Source organism: Acanthaster planci, unplaced genomic scaffold (genome assembly GCF_054643075.1).
Source record: "Acanthaster planci isolate LZ-2023a unplaced genomic scaffold, COTS_SCS Contig101, whole genome shotgun sequence".
Classification (NCBI taxonomy): domain Eukaryota; kingdom Metazoa; phylum Echinodermata; class Asteroidea; order Valvatida; family Acanthasteridae; genus Acanthaster; species Acanthaster planci.
In genome coordinates this window covers 39,467-55,840 of record NW_028257723.1, presented here as the reverse complement: position 1 = coordinate 55,840, position 16,374 = coordinate 39,467, and the positions used below count along the sequence as shown (strand labels likewise).

General features: G+C 40.9%; 1 protein-coding gene across 2 annotated transcripts in view; it reads left to right on the top strand.

The window, feature by feature from the left end:
- The first annotated feature begins 4,928 nt into the window (after positions 1–4,928).
- Positions 4,929–16,374, top strand: part of LOC110982191 (uncharacterized) — a 43,200-nt gene continuing 31,754 nt past the window's right edge. The window contains exons 1-2 of one of the 2 annotated variants that reach the window (XM_087132147.1): positions 4,929–5,074; positions 13,733–13,873. In XM_087132147.1, coding sequence (XP_086988273.1) covers positions 13,804–13,873 — 70 coding nt within the window. In that variant the 5' untranslated portion in view covers positions 4,929–5,074; positions 13,733–13,803. Of the gene's footprint in view, positions 5,075–13,732; positions 13,874–16,374 lie in introns of those variants that run through there. The other variant, XM_087132149.1, reaches the window with a different exon arrangement.

Genomic DNA, 16,374 nt, shown 5'->3' with positions numbered 1-16,374 from the left:
ATCACACTACGGCAGTTCCCGCCTGGCCGAACCATTTCCAAAGAAGGCATGAGGGAAATGTTGTAACCAGTCAATGTACAGTTCCTGCCAAAAAGGGTCACGAACGTTCCACTACATGTATTGGTTCATCGCATACGACTGCAGCTCTACAAAAATTCCCTTCCCAATTCTGATAAAAATATGGCCAAATAAGTTTGCTTGACTACTCTCACATCTCAAGAGCCCAACTAATCACCCAGCACTGAATTATTCATATTACTGCAAAAAGATCTAGCGTACCGGCCAATGAGACTGTGCATTTTCGTGACGTACATTTTGTGAGACACAGCCATCCAATCGCAATATTCCTTCATGATATCATGTTCCTTCAGCGACCATCTCGCGTGCAGGCAGCCATGCCACTGTGGGCGAGTGAACTCGGACTATGGATAAATTGTGTCATGCAGCTAGTGTTGAAAATCATAAGACAGACGGAAAGTTAAATAAAAATGTCTCTCCATGATGTAATTTGTGTTTGAAAGACTACTTACTTGGATGGGGGTTCCAGTTGATGAGTCTTCACATTCTGGCAGGTACACACAAACCTATATGTGCATGCTGTTTAGCTTCGTCGTCATCCATGGCGATCGAAAGCCTTTTAAAAATCCCTGGATTGATGCTTTCACATGTACATGTATTTGCTTTTATTAATCTCACATGCACACTTAACATGTTTTCATATGAAAGTGAATTTTATTTGTCTAAACACATCAAAATATATTTGATTAATTATATCCGAAAGTTCTTTTTTGATATAACATCAAACGCGTGTTTACGTGTATGCACATACATGCTTACATGTGCATATGCATGTACATGGCATTGTACTGCAATGCACCGAAGCCATTGCTCTGCATTCCACCTACAACAAATTTCGGATACAAGCAATGTTTCTACAGGGATTTGGTAATAACAAGAGTAGACTGTACATAATAACATAGAAATGTCCAGAAATAAGTTTTTGGACACACCTTTCATCCTGTTCTTTAAAAGTGATGCATATCACCAGGAGTAACTTTGTTGTGACTTTGGTCACAAATCAAACATGATCGTTAATAATTTGGTCACTTAAATGTTGTTGGATTATCGGTATAGCAGATGGCCCTTTTTAAACAATGCACAAAAATTCATTTGTTGTAGATTGTACAGAAGCATGTAAAGGCTACATGCAAAATTTGATTTTCAAAGTGGTATTTCGCTGTGATTTACTGTCTTACTGTGGCAAGTCAGCGTCAAACACCAATGAACAGTGGACCTTAAGGTGAGAGCTATATTAAGCTTTATTATTGTACATCTGGTATCGGCATAAATGCGCATGAACGTGCATTAAAGGGGATAATACAAGTTTTAGTGGGAAACTTTTTCTGCAACTTGGTTTTATTCCAAAATGAAACAATGTTTCCACAATTATTGAATATTTAAAAACAAAAGATGGTACCAACTAGGTCTCTCTGAATGTTATTTTTCACTGATCCCTCTCACTTAGTTGTCTTTTATAAAATAAAACCCCATGTAGAAACTTGCTGGAGGCAACACAAGAAGGTAACATTCAGAGAAGGACCAAAATAGCTCTTGTCTCATTTAGAGATCACCCGATGATCAGATCAGATCAGGCCTGTGTTCCGGAACATCAGCCAAACATCAGATCAGCAAAATTTGACTGTCCTTGCCAATATGAGGAACATACTCTGCACTCGATTTTTGGCAAACAATCTCATTTTATTTGAGTGTGAATTAAAACTGGTTAACTCATTTAGGTTGATAAATACAGTGATACCCATGTAAAGTATCCCTAAAAATTACATCTGCATGTGGTCCTTACCACAACTCAAGAGACAGACAATGGCGCCAACGGAGCAGTCAGTGTAGATGTGTACTATTTCTATTGAATGTCACGAATGGAGTCAGGGAACTACACTGAGCGTAGTGCCACAAGGCAACAAACTCTGTATACTGTACGTACATGAGTGGGTTATGTGTGCTCGTAACAAATGTTGGATCGGACATTGGCCGATGTGCCAATTAAACATCAGACCTTGGATCAGCAATTAAAACCAACATTGGTTGATCCCCTACTCTCATTTTGCAAATAAACTCTTCAACTGTCTTCACCTCAATTGGGGGTGAAAACTATAACATCTCTTTCTGTCTGAGTGAAAAAATGCCCCTTTTAAACCGTCATTAAAAATGGTCATGAAAAAACCTTATTCTCTATCTGTTATCATGCGCCAAAGCTGTTGTAAATAAATGAAAATGACAGTAACCTCAAAGTTTGTGTGAAATATGGCACTTTAGCTGATTTGTATTAGCATAGTAATAAAATGGGACCAAACTGCATTTCAGGTTAAATAAGGATACTTTTGACATTGCATAAGCCTTTTAAAGTCAGTTTAAAGTGCAATCCCTAAAGATGTGGCTTTGCATTAATCTGCCAAACAATGCGGTACATTTTAAGAGTTGGTATTTTTTTTCTCCATCTTTAGTACCATTTTATTCATTTGACTTTGGGAAAGTTCCAAGAATAGTAAGTAAATTGGAGAGGGTGTACAAATGGTTCAAGTCCATGTCAGAATGTGTTGTGAGGTTGCAACTGGTTTAAGGGGACGATTTCCTTTGTTAGGCAACTTAGGACCGAGCTGTGGGGGAACTTTCTCGTTCCCCACAACAATTTTGGTCCCCATAATGTAGCTGAAATACCGTGTTTGTTCCCACAACTTCAGAACAAGAATGTGTGCTCAGCTGTAAATACCTTTAGACATCACAAAGCTTTCTTTTCTTTAATTGAAGCCAAGCTTTTGACAGCTCAACTCGCCGTTTCTCTGGTATATAGTTTTCACCTGCTTAAAAGGTGTAAATGGCCAAAGAAGAATGGTTCCTAGTATAATTCATATTGTCCCTTTATGGCATAGAAGTGCACAAGTACCAGTACAAGTGTGGTCTCATAGAGCAGCATTTCATGTACTCTATCAATGGCGCCCCCAAGGTTCATCATATCCTAAAGGTGTCCCCTCCCCCACTTTAAGTAGGTCCACGCTACCTCACTGCAGTATCTCTCCACATGGAGATACCACTTTGAAGAAAAAAAATTTGCATGTGGTCCTTACAAGTCTTCCATAGGATTGTGTCTTCAAAAACCCTGAGTTAGTTTGGTGCAAAATGTATTAAGATGAAGTTGTAAAATGGTGAGACACCCTACGTCCTTGGTCCCATTCATTTGGAGGTTTGAGGACTGACGTGTAGGTTGCTTAGAAATGGTGCTTGAGCACTAATTATGGTGAGTTAAACTATAGTTTAGTTTAGCACTCATGTCATTGTTTGTGTTACATATATACTTAAACAATTGTAAGTGACAGCATTACCATCCTTAACATAACTTATCAGCACCATGTTGTATGTAGTTACAGTCTTGTCAAGAGAGGGCAGTATAATCACCTGGCCAAAGAGGTGTTATATTTCAGAAGTGACAGGATACACTGGTTAGTGGTGTCCTGGTAGTGAAATTGATTCCAACAAGGAAACACTTTCAAAAGCACTGTACAGCACAGCATACATGTGAAGTAATATAAAAATGTAAACACTGTTCTTTGTAGTTTGAGAAAGTTGTGGGAAACTAACATAGCTCAAAATTCACAGTAAGTACCGACATGACCAAAGAACTCTCATTGCAAGCTTCCAGGTTTCACCGGTCTTTTTGTCTTGTGTGGAAGTTTTAGTACGTCATGATTTCAAAGAATGTGTTCTGTGAGCATGCACACCTTTCTTATCAGATATACATTGATACATGTGTAGCGTGCACATCCATTCGTGTTCTTGTCAATTTCAAGTGTGGTGGCCACAGACGTTCAAGGTTTTTCTGTCTGCTGTGTGACCTATTAATTTCTTTGACAGCTCATGTTCATGAATGTGTAGAGGCAGAATACGTTGTCAGTTGGACTTATTTTAGTGGTAGTCACTGGCGTAGTCTTTGACAGACAGCATTGAATTTAAGCATGGGCAATTATTCATTTATGTCTCTGTTTTGAACCAAGAACAATGGTTTGCCCTCCCACTAAAAGACATGTTGTCAAATTCTTTTCACAAAGGTATTCGGTACAGTAGTACAATTTAAGGCCAAATGAATTGGATTAAACTACACGTATATGTACAAGGGCTCCACCACGTTTCTCGCTTTATCCTCTTGGGCTTCCTCTGGCCCTTTTGTGTGCCGGTTCTGTGTCTGTCATCTTTTTGTACTGTATGAGTGCGTTGTGTTATAAATGTACAGTTGATTGGCACTTTGCACTCCCCTGTTCATTTTAAACAATGTGATGTCTGTTTCCTCTGGAGATGCTTATCTTGACTAATGGGCAAAGCTTTGAGTAGGAATGTCCAAAAGACATTAATGTCACAGGAAATTTGGGTTGATCCATTGTGGTATTTGTGTGGAAACAATGTTGGATGAACTCCCTGTACCTCATACTCATCTGTAAACCAAGAACAAAACGATTGTGAGCTGCCCTGGAGCACTCCTGGAATGCAGGTGGAAATTTACCAATCACATTCTTTTTTGATAGCGAATCATGCATTTCAGCCTTTCTTTTTCAGGTGATCATCACGTCACGTCCACTAATCTAATATTTGACACATACAAGAATATATGTAGGTATGCAGCTTTTAGACCCCCACATGATTTTGTTGTATGCCAAGTGTGTGCACATAAATGGTTACCAACTCATGTTATGACTGGCAAATTATCCACACAAGAGGGCGCTGCTGGCACAGATACCAAAAGAATAATTTAACAAGTGCACATAGTTACATGTATGTGTAACATATCATGAAAGGTTGTACTCTTTGCATATGATTCCAATGTTTGAGACATACCTGAACGTGCCTTTCTGAGGGCACTTCCAAATCCACACTTGTTGCCCCGTCATCAGTATAGACAAGTCTTTGTTTTACCAGTTGGCCTGTACATATTGCCTGTTGTTAGTGGTGGTTTGCTTGCAGTCTTTGGGGATTGGCTGCGCTTTCCATTGGACAGTGGGATGACAAGGTAGGCTTTGTGACATTTTGAACAGGAATAGATTATGACGCACTTGTGAAAAGTCCCCACATTTAGTGTGGAGCTTTTTTCTGTAAATTGGAGAATTACCACATTTGCCATGGAGGAGCTGAGGTGCAGCTGAATGGTGACATTAATGAAATATCGGTCTTGCGCTTTTATTTTCTGAATTAAGCTTTCTGTCCAAGCCTTTCGTTGTAGACTTAAGCTGGCCGCCTGTTACTGAGCTGAGAAGCTAGAAAATATTTTTTGTTTGCTTGTGTCTCATTCATTTTAGTATTTTTTTCCTCCAAATTCTGGAATTTAATGGGACTCCTCACAAAAATATTATTCACAAGTGTGTGTGCCTCCACAAAGATAGAGGTTTTTCCTTCAATAGGGGAGAAAAATGGCTTTCAAAAGGGCCAAATTTAGCCACTCACTCGTATACCTGATAACGTTTTTGTGGTCTTGAATTTTGTCCCCGTGGTTTCACCTTGTCCGTCAAATTACTGGTATTGGTTATTGCTTCCTTTCAATTTGGCAATAATAAAAGTGGAATGACCCCACATTTAGTGCACCAGTAATGGCTTGGTTGCAGCTCCCATTAATTAACCAAATCTAAAGTAAAGTCCATTAATGGCATGCATGATCCTGCAAAGTAGATGTCATTGTTGCCTATAAAGATGATATCGTCACTTTTTATTCTCATGCTCTAAAAGAGCAAGACCTCCAATGACAGGGATAGCAGTGTAATTTTCCATCATGCAAAGGTTATTGCCGTACCAGCGATACAAATGTAAATGCTGCAGAACGAGGTACGCTGTACTGTGTGAAAACTTCGGGTGAAGTCGGAGGCGACCCTTGCGACAGACACTCGGTGCCAAACACCGCAGATGTGCGTTTCCATCATTTGTGTGAACTGGGCCTTAGTGCACAAGTGTGTGTGTGTGTAAAAGCCTGGGCAAAGTTCTACGCCAGCGGATGCTTAGCATTGTAATCTGTGGACAAGAAAGTGTTTTAAATAAACTCTCTTAAAATATTAGCACGTATTGTAGCATATGGCAGTGAGTAATGGATGCAGTCAAAGTCTTACTTGAAATCGTGCGGTTCACCTTGAAACCATCCCCCAGCATGTAATAGTTGACTATGTAGCCAGCCCTTAACCCTAACCCCCAAGCATATCATTTGGCTTACTGTACTCAGTACTACCAAATATTAAGCAGTAGTCTCAGCCTGAAGGACCTAGCGCTACAAGTCTCTACTTCTGGCTAGGGCACTTCCATTGTTATTCATAGAGAGAATAGTAAAGTCATGCATTCATAGTGCCACAGCACTGTATGGTACGTTGTCTTTTCTATTGTATTTTGTGGCTTCAGAGAACAATTAGGTCACATCCTCTTATAAACAACAGCGCTGTATGCTACATTTTACTGTTAAGTAGTAATTTTTAGTATTATGTACCTAGTAGGGTTAGAGTTAATGGTTTTGTTTGATATGACTTACAATGTATACCAGTCTCAAAAGGTTTATAAAAATAGTCATATCATTTACTATCCATTTGTGGGAATAGTGAAACTGACCCAAGTATTTACAAATAAGTATTCAATTTCTACATTTAAAACACATATTTAAGAGCATGTATTTCACAGATTGTTGCAAGATTGGAAAGCTTTGAAGCAGGTTTCCAAAATGTGACAGTCCTGGAACAAATTTCAAAGTACGGTAACCTCCCCCCGCCATAAAGTTTTGGTGTTTTTTTCTAATTGGTGTTAGTGGGGCTAGTCCTTGTATGCTAGGTTAGGGGTGGGGAGACATTTTTTATCCATATGCTCAAATGGTGGTGGTTTATTTCATATAGATTGGATTGGTGTCTTCAGCTGTGGCTCTCATATAAATGTAAATCTTTGAGTGGAACCAGCAAAAAATAGTGCAAAATTGTGAGTTGGCACTTTGGACCCAACTCCAATTGCCAGAAGGACTTTAGGGAATTTAATGGGTCCTTGCTTATTCAATGGGATTTTAGCAAATTCCCAATGAATTTGTTCCAAATCCCGTATTGATTCCTGTTGGAACACAATGGGAATGAATGGGAAACAATGGGAATCCCTGGCGTGTATGCCCCGACTCTTTGACCAGAGCCTGCAGAAAAAGACAACTTCTACACCAACCTGCGTAATCTTGTACAAAATGTCCCTGGCAATGACAAGGAATAAGCCTTGGCAGCTTCAATGCCTGAGTTGGCTGAGATTCAGAAGCTTGGAGAGTTCTTGGCAAACATGGTATTGGAAACTGTAATGATAATGGACATCTTCTCTGAGGATTTGGCACAGAGCAGCAACTTTACATTACAAACATAACTTTCCAGCAGGGAGATACATGTAGCTGGAAGACAACCTGGATGCATCCTCGGTCAAGATACTGGCACCTCATGAGTTACATCTTGGTGCATCAGAGAGACGGTCATGGTGTCTTGAGTGATGCCTAATGCAGAATGTCATACTTACCATTGGCTTGTTCACTGCACACTTAACCTCCACTTCAAACCCAAACCAAAGAGAGGAGTTGCTCCAAGAAAGAGACTTCCGCTTGGCAGTCTCCTGTCAGTCGAGGTGAAAGTTGTATTCCAAGCAAATCTTCAGCCAAAGCTGGAAGAGTCCACCTACCCCACAGATCTTCCTCCAGAAGTACTTTGGGAACATCTGAAAGCTACCATCATGGAGACCCGTGAGGAGGTCTTGGGATACTTCTCAAAAAAGAACTGACTGGTTCGACGAAAATGACCATGTGATTCAAGATTAGGTGGCAAAAACGAGATCAGTTCACTAGGCACACCTCGCTCAGTCATCTTTTTCTGTGAAGAAGGCAGCCCTCCGCCTTGTGTGCAGCAACCTTCAGAGCAAGCTCCGAAAGATGCAAAATGAATGGTGGACCAACCTCAGCTTCGTACAGACGCTGGAAACTACAAGGAATTTTACGAAGCCCTAAAGGCAGTGTATGGCCCCTCGCACCAGGTTCTCTAAGTCCATTGCAGAGTACTGATGGTCAGACTCTCTTTACACACTACGGTCTATCATGAACCAGTGGACAGAGCACTTCCAGACCCTCTTTAGAGCTGATCGTACAGTCCAAGACTCGGTGAAGTGGACGACATTCCAACCCTCCAGGAGACCATCAAGGCAATAGAGTAGTTGAAAAGTGACAAGGCAGCAGGCGTTGATGGAATCCCTGCAGAAATCTGGAAGCATGGGGGCCCAGCCTTACACACTAAACTCCATGAATTTGTCTTGCTGATGGGAGCTACCGCAGGACCTCCGCGATAGTTATCATCAACCTGTACAAGAACAAAGGCAAAAGATCTGAGTGTACTAACTACAGGGGGGATAACCCTGCTCTCCATCCTTGCAAGAATACCTTGGAACAGCACTGCCTCCGCACTATCTTCAATATCTGCTGGAGTGACTTCATAAACACTGAAGTCCTTTAACAGGCAGACGTCACCAGCATCGAGGCCATGCTATTGAAGACACAGCTACGCTGGGCAGGGCATGGCAGTCTCAAGGATAGAGGATCATTGCCTGCTCGAAGTTGTGCTATGTGGCGAGCTGTCCAATGACCATTGTGAGATAGGGGCACTCAAATAAAGGTACAAGGACTTCTTAAAGAATCTCTTGGCACCCGTCACATGGATCATCTCCAGTTTTCTGCTCTAGCCACCAATCGTGAGGTCTGGCATCACATTATCCAGCAAGGTATCACCTCCTTCAAGAAGAGCCATAGGGCACACCTTAAAGAGAAAAGAAGGAGATGCCACTGTACGTACCCAACCTAGAAGTGCTCAATTGCAGGCCAACTGTAGCCATGTTGTGTCTTGACAGAACAAGGTGCAAGTATTTTTTGATAAGCCTGGGAATAGATTACGGGTTAAACAGTTCTACATTCTTGTTATCTCAGTGACACAATCATACTAACTCCCTGCATTTTTTAAATTGTGAACAGTCTAGTGGAAGAGGTCTCCCCGATGGATTATGTGTTTTTCAGTTACATGATCTGTTAACCACTTGCGGCCGGGCGTAATTTGAAGTTGCATGATGTAAAGCCGAGGGATTTTTAAGATTTCCCGTTTTTAAAATTCTTCAAAAGAATTCTTCACAAGTTTGTTTACTGGACGTTTACACCCACACGAATGACTGTCTTGTTTCTACTCTAATCTAACAGACAACATCTGTTGATGCCCGAGTAGTTCAGCCAGACCTGCTGCCTTGTAAAAAGAGCCCAGATTGTGCGGTGTTATGTAATTTTCTTTTCTTCCCGAAACCAGCACAGTGCACTGCTGACGTCTTTTCAATAGGGGCCAGATTAGCATGCAGCTGTATTGTATCGCTCATCGCTGGAGCACTTTTGTCCCGGGTGGTAATCCGCTTGTGCTGAATGCCACCAACAGTGGTATAATCTTTCAAAACAATGATGGATTTCCTCCGCTATTGAAAACTGGGAAAATCTTGGTCATTCCCAGCAGCTCAGTCTTTTGTTCCAAGTACGGTCTTTTGTCACAAGGTCCAGCTCTTTTGTCCGATTTTAGGCTCCGCTGTTGTGTATAAAGGCTATATGCTGAAACCGGGTACCCTGGCACGAAATGGTTAGGGATTATGCAAGCAACAGTGTGCACATGGCTGAGTCAGTGTTGCCAAATGTTTGTGAATTTCAAGGATTTCTCATAAAAAGGCATAGGTACAGTATAAGTATAATTTTATTCCCATAACATAAATAGAATACTAACACGGATATAATATCAACAAAAAAGAAATGATATGAGGATTCCAAATAAAAAGCAAAAGCTTGTACAAGATCTGGAACCTGTTATTAAGACATTAAATAAATGGTTTGATATGTATTTATTACAATTTATCAAGCAAACCAGCTTTTTCAGTTTAAAAGAAATCAGAATCACTACTTGTTTGGTAAATCGCAATTGTGAACACATTCATAAAATTAGACCTCACCAAATTGAAAGTATTACCATGCCTGATCATAAGAGGTATATTTCTGCAGTTTGTACATGGTTCTCAGAGGTAATGCTGATGTGTGAGGTTATTTTGTTGTTGGGCACACATTTCTGACACTGAATTTGGTTAGGCGAAATTGTTGGTTCCTGTGCCAAGGCCAGTTTCACTTCTGTTACCAGTACATTTTATCTTTTCAGAGATTCACAGTGGGAAGTGCCACCATTCCGTGTAATGTTTATGGTGCTTTGGTTTACATCTGAATTCCCCCTCCCCCTAGAATGAAGCAAGTATACATTGACATCAAGTTAGTCTTAATGCAGAAAGAACTAGCCTGTTGGCACCTTCTGTCCATAGAACAGTTTTCTCCTATGGCGCCCCCTCAGACCAACTGTTGAGACATTGCCTACATGTGGTTTTTCTGTGTATCCCTGGTGGGTGTGTTTAGAGTTAGTTACCATGATGCAATTTGAATGTATGTCATTTTACAACTTAAGGCTGCATACGTGCCTGATGTTGGTTAACCCACATGTACATGTTGCGCAGACACACAACCACATTGTACATACATGAATGCTGAGGTTTCTCACTATTCATTCTGTAAGCGTAGCTTTTCATAATAGTTGGATTGATTGCCCTTAAGCTCCCCCCCCCACACACACACACACTCTTTTACAGTTGAGAAATTGTTCAGCAAGTGCTCCAGGCAATAATCATTAATCAGTCTTGACATTCTGACTTCCCAGTCAGGAAATATTCTTTCTCCCGACTGGGGGGAGGGGGGGGAGAAATAACCCGATTAAATTCCGCCCTCCTTTTCATGAACTGGCAGCAACCGCAAGCCCATGTCTGACCCCCACAGTCTGAGTTCTTTTCCAAGAATAATGTCTGGTCTGTGGTTAGGTTTCTGCCCTGACTAATGAGCATGGTGATGCTGATGTGCCAGTCACCAGTTTGCACCTCCAGGCTGGTATCTTGCTTAAGATTGCAGACCATAAGCTGCCGCAGACTACAGGGATGGGTAGTCCTGCTTAAAAAAAAACAGGAAAAAAAAATCAGGTTCTCAGCTGTTCAAGACACATATCAAATTATTTAGACGCTCACTTCCTCATCCTTAATTTTCCTTTCAATTTTCAGTGACTTGACTGATGATTTTTGAAGATATTTCCCTCCATAGATGATCACCCCTCAAAACAGTCATGAAGCCCGTCGCCGTTTTGAAAATTGATGCTTCCATTCCATTCAAAAATAGAATGATTTGGAGGGCTCAATTTTGTCTGACTATCCGAAATAAAGGCTGACAGCCATGCTGGTAGGTTCTGTCCTCCTTGTTTACAAACCATCCACTCCACGTGCCACAAAAAAAGAGATAATGTTCCAAGTCTAATGTTCAAGAATGAACATCTGCAGATAAAGGAACACATAATAGTTAACATGCCGAACCTCACAATTTGGAAGCTTTATAAAGAACGTGTCATTGACTGTTCACTCATTCATTCAGTCAGTTGCAATTCTACGCAAGTATGAACATAAAAAATGATAGTGGAAAGCGCAAAAGGAATGTTTTTTTGGCATGCAGATGTCAACCTCTTCCCGTGTAACACACTGCAAAATGTGACTTTTCCTTTAGTAACCTGTTGGTGGCACTGTGTGTTATGACGACGAGCTCCAATGGAGCTCTGTACGTAACTGTAAAAACTTAAAATGAGATCAGGTCTTGGAGCCTGAAAATTTGGTTCAAGAGAGCGGGAGTGGTATTTTTGAGTTCAACAGTGACATGCTAGATAAATAGTACCGTTGGTTTGCGGTAGCACCCATGTAAAATATCTCTTTTGCATGTGCGGTTCTGAAAAGAACCGGAGAATATTGAGAATGTGTGGTTCTGAGAAGAACCAGAGAATATTGAGTATGTGTGGTTCTGAGAAGAACCAGAGAATATTGAGTATGTGTGGTTCTGAAAAGAACCGGAGAATATTGAGTATGTGCGGTTCTGAGAAGAACCGGAGGATATTGAGTATGTGCGGTTCTGAGAAGAACCGGAGGATATTGAGTATGTGCGGTTCTGAGAAGAACCGGAGGATATTGAGTATGTGCGGTTCTGAGAAGAACCGGAGAATATTGAGTATGTGCGGTTCTGAGAAGAACCGGAGAATATTGAGTATGTGTGGTTCTGAAAAGAACCGGAGAATATTGAGTATGTGTGGTTCTGAGAAGAACCGGACGATATTGAGTATGTGTGGTTCTGAGAAGACCCGGAGGATATTCAGCATTTCAGGCACTATGTTCTGTCCATCTTCAGGAGACTGCCGATACGCTGTTGTACATGACAGTGGCATGTTGTCGTACATGATGCATGTCTGTGATTCCAATCACATACCCAACGTCCAAAGTATCTCTGTTGTATTCAAATGAATAAGTGATCATTACTGAAAACAGTGTCAGTGAGGAAGAAAGGCAGCACTGTGTCAAGACCTGGGAATGTTGTTGTCCAGCGTTCACATGTACTGCAGTCACATTAATTTGACCTTTACCTCTTAATGTTGATATAAATGTCCAACTTAGGTGAATCTCTGTTTGCTGATGGTGGAGATCAATGTGCTGCGAGTTTATCACGGACAGCGTTGAGACCGAGAATGCTTTTCACAGTGCTCTGTGTACATTGCCTTCTGAATAAAGTGGTTGCATTCGAAGTGCCTATCATTAGGTGAAAGCAGCAGGACGCCATCTAGTGGCGGTTTCTTGAACACGATAAGCACGACCGAGTTCAGGAAAAGTTTTGCCATAGGCATCAACAGGTTAACAACCAGGGCATCTTATAAGTATTGCTTGCCACTTATTTTTAGCAAATAGCTCATCAATTTTGCTCAGTAGTGTTGTTTGCACCATCGCTCCTTGATATCAGACCCTGTGAAATGTCAAAATTTTTAAATACAAGAAACAAAGGGGTTGAAATTGAATAGGGATGTGGTTGATTGATTAGATTCGAACAACTTAAGAATTTCTGGAATTGATTCTGATTCTCTGCGGGAGTGGAAATGTACCAGGAAAAAGTTTTAAATTCCTAACTTCTGTTGTTGTAAGTTAGATTTATAGAAAACATTCACACTATTCTGTGTTAACCCTAACAGTCCCAAATCCTCCAATTTCAATACAATTTTACATACAACCTGGGGGTTAGGGGTAATATTTGTTTTTACCTGATTTGGTTGGAAAGCCCCTCGACAGGAAGTTATTTCCTTATGAGCGATTAGAAATTGTCTTCGTTTATTTAAAAAAAATCAAAATCTTATGCTTTTTGTGTGTGTAATGTTTTGACCTGTATAGCCCAAGAAATGAAATAAATAAATAAATAAATAAAATTCAATCTCAGGAGAAGTGGAATCATTGGCCACTTGGAGATGCTCCTTTATAAGAGGTTCAATTTCAGTCTGACACACTTTGTGAGAAACAGAAGACCCAATAAATGAATCATTTTCATGGTGACTGCAGTTATGTGTAATAAACCATGAGGAACTCTTGCATTACGTATGTGTAGCTGAATGGTGACATCTTGTTTTATGTACTTTAACAAAGCCACTTTCACAGTGGAATGTATTTTGTTATCTTACCTGGTGCACTGTAATAATTGGTAACTGTCATTTTTTTGGGGTCTACTCTGACCATTCAGGACGAAAGGCAAAGTACCAGGAGTCGTACCCACTAGTGCGAGATGCCCGCAAGACGTCTGACCACAGTGTAATGATAACCACACCAGGTACTGATGACATCACCTCCGCACCACAACATAGGAATACCACTGATGGTAACAGTAAGTAACAATCTGCCTGCCATTCAGCACCCATCATAAAGTACCCATTGTCCAACTGAATTGAAACTTAGATTCACTGAGTCTGGAAGCAGTGTTGTCCAGAAGTGCTGGCTGCCGGTGATTTTACAGGCTACTTGGTCGTCTTCCGCCAGCTATGTTTTTGTCAATAATGATAAAAAAAAATCATATTGTCTACTCTGAAAGCATTTCTTTCAAATCTCTTACACCGCATTCCCACTTGATCCACCAATTGGGAGATCTGATCCACCTTTTGCCAAATTGCTGGATCAGATCCCCTAATTGGTGGATCAGATCCAACAATTGTGTGTAGTGGGAACGCTAACCGTTATAACGTGGATCAGGATCAGATCCACTTTTCTTGATCCTCCTCTGGAGCAGGATACAGATCCCCCAATTGGTGGATCAGATCATGCAATTGGTGGATCACGATCAGATGGAAACGCAAAAGGTGGATCTGATCTGGCAATTTGACCTGTCAACATCCGTCCGTGCATTGGTGGCGCAGAACTTTTGCGGTCTGATGTACAAAGAGATACGTTTTTTTGTATGTAGCTCATGTGAACATTTTTAATGTGCACAGCATGAACAATAAACAACCCCTGAACTACGGGCTAGCAAAATGTGTCACCACGCATTCGCAATGCATGCATGCCGCGATGTGTGCCTAGCTCTTTCACAATTTTCATTGCGCATTCGTCTGTTTCTTAACTTTTTCATTCGTGTTATTTTACTTGCTTTCCTTCAAAAACTAATTCTGTGTTAGTGTATAACCTGCAGTGTGTAATAGAGTATTGGAAACAGAAGCAAAGTTTGAAGAGACAACGTACTAGCTAGGTTGAACATTCGATCCGATTCAAGGTCGGCACGTCAGTACAACTCCGCATCTAAGAAACCTTTGGATTTCTTCCTCCCATGTCGAAAGCTGGGAATATCAAACCACTGCAAGCATACGCATGCAATTTGAACCGTCCCAGCATGCAACACTGCCACAGAGCGCGCACTCAGTAAGCTAGCGCATGCGCAGTGCCCAACTCAGTGACCTTTCGGGGTCGACAAAGGTGGATCAAGCGTAAGTGGGAACGCGACTTGCGGTTTCGTTGCTGTAAGATAACAATCACACCAAAATGCTGGATCATGATCCACCTGTTCCCAATTCAAGTGGGAATGCTGTCTTACATCCTCAGAGATTTTTTTAAAACCTGCCCACATACATTGTATCTCTCTCATGCACGGCAATTTGACAGCTAGCCTGTGTATCATTCATGCTCTGCTCTCCAGGCAGAAAGTATGGCACCTGGATGTCTATACATCATGAAATATGTACCACTGTCAAACCAAAAGAGCATCTTGCTCTGTAAAACAAGCATTGGTGACACTGGTCATCAGCACTTGGTGAAGTGTTACAGTGTACAGTCCTATACCAAACAATCTGGTATACTGACAATGATCAACATTCCCTTTTTCCCCTTGAATTTTTGGTGCACTTTTACTGAGCATCGGAACTTTGTTTAAAAATAAAAGAAACATGAGTAAATCCCAGTCATTTGATTGGTGAATTGTTGGTCTCGCAATAAGAAGTATTCGTCCAAACAGGCAATGCAATAGAGACAATATTTAGCTTTGCATGAGGGAATGTGAATTTTAGGCTTGGTATAGCCCTGATGCATGAGAGAAGAATGTTTCCCTAACACCGATGTATTCATTTACATTGTAATCTCAGTGTGGTACAAGGTTTGAAAAAAGAAACGGAAAAGACAAGCTTGTTCAGGTTGGATTTGAACCTGTGACATTCTGCTCACTAACTTGCAGACATCTTATCACTTTGATAGCTTGCTCAAATACAGTGCAGCAGCGGGTACCGTGCTGCAAGTAGTCAATTTATTCATCATGCAATAATTGATCACTCCATTTGTCAACTAAATTATTCTTACTATTTTCTGTGTTAATTGTTCCTGCCGCTACACTCATGAACATTATTTGTGTACTTAGCCAGAGTTTTATAACCACAAATCATAGGATATGGAGCAAGTATCGCCGTGGAAGCTTTGCAAGATTGTAGAAGCGTTTGGTCTTTTAACACACCGCTCACTGAAATAGTTTAAAAGACAATGTTATTTTTACACAGTGCTGCTGGTATACTGCTGCATTGTTTATTTGTAGAGGGAAGGGATACACACACATGTGTTAATATTTGAGCATAAGGATCAACAAGGAATGTTGTTGTACTGTCTGCTTCGTGTGTAATATCTTATTTGCATAACTTTGGCAGAGGGCAGGATTGTTTAATTGCAAAGTCAGTGGAAGCAAGTGAGGATAATTCCTGGGAGATGCTGTTGAGCAAAAAAACTGGAACCGCTTTTTGTTTTGGCCTTGTCACAGTTTCCCCCCAAGTCCTCATACATTGCAAGAACATTGTCTCACATGTTCAGGATACATTACTGTCAATTCTAGTCTTGGATGGTCATTACGAGTATGACTGT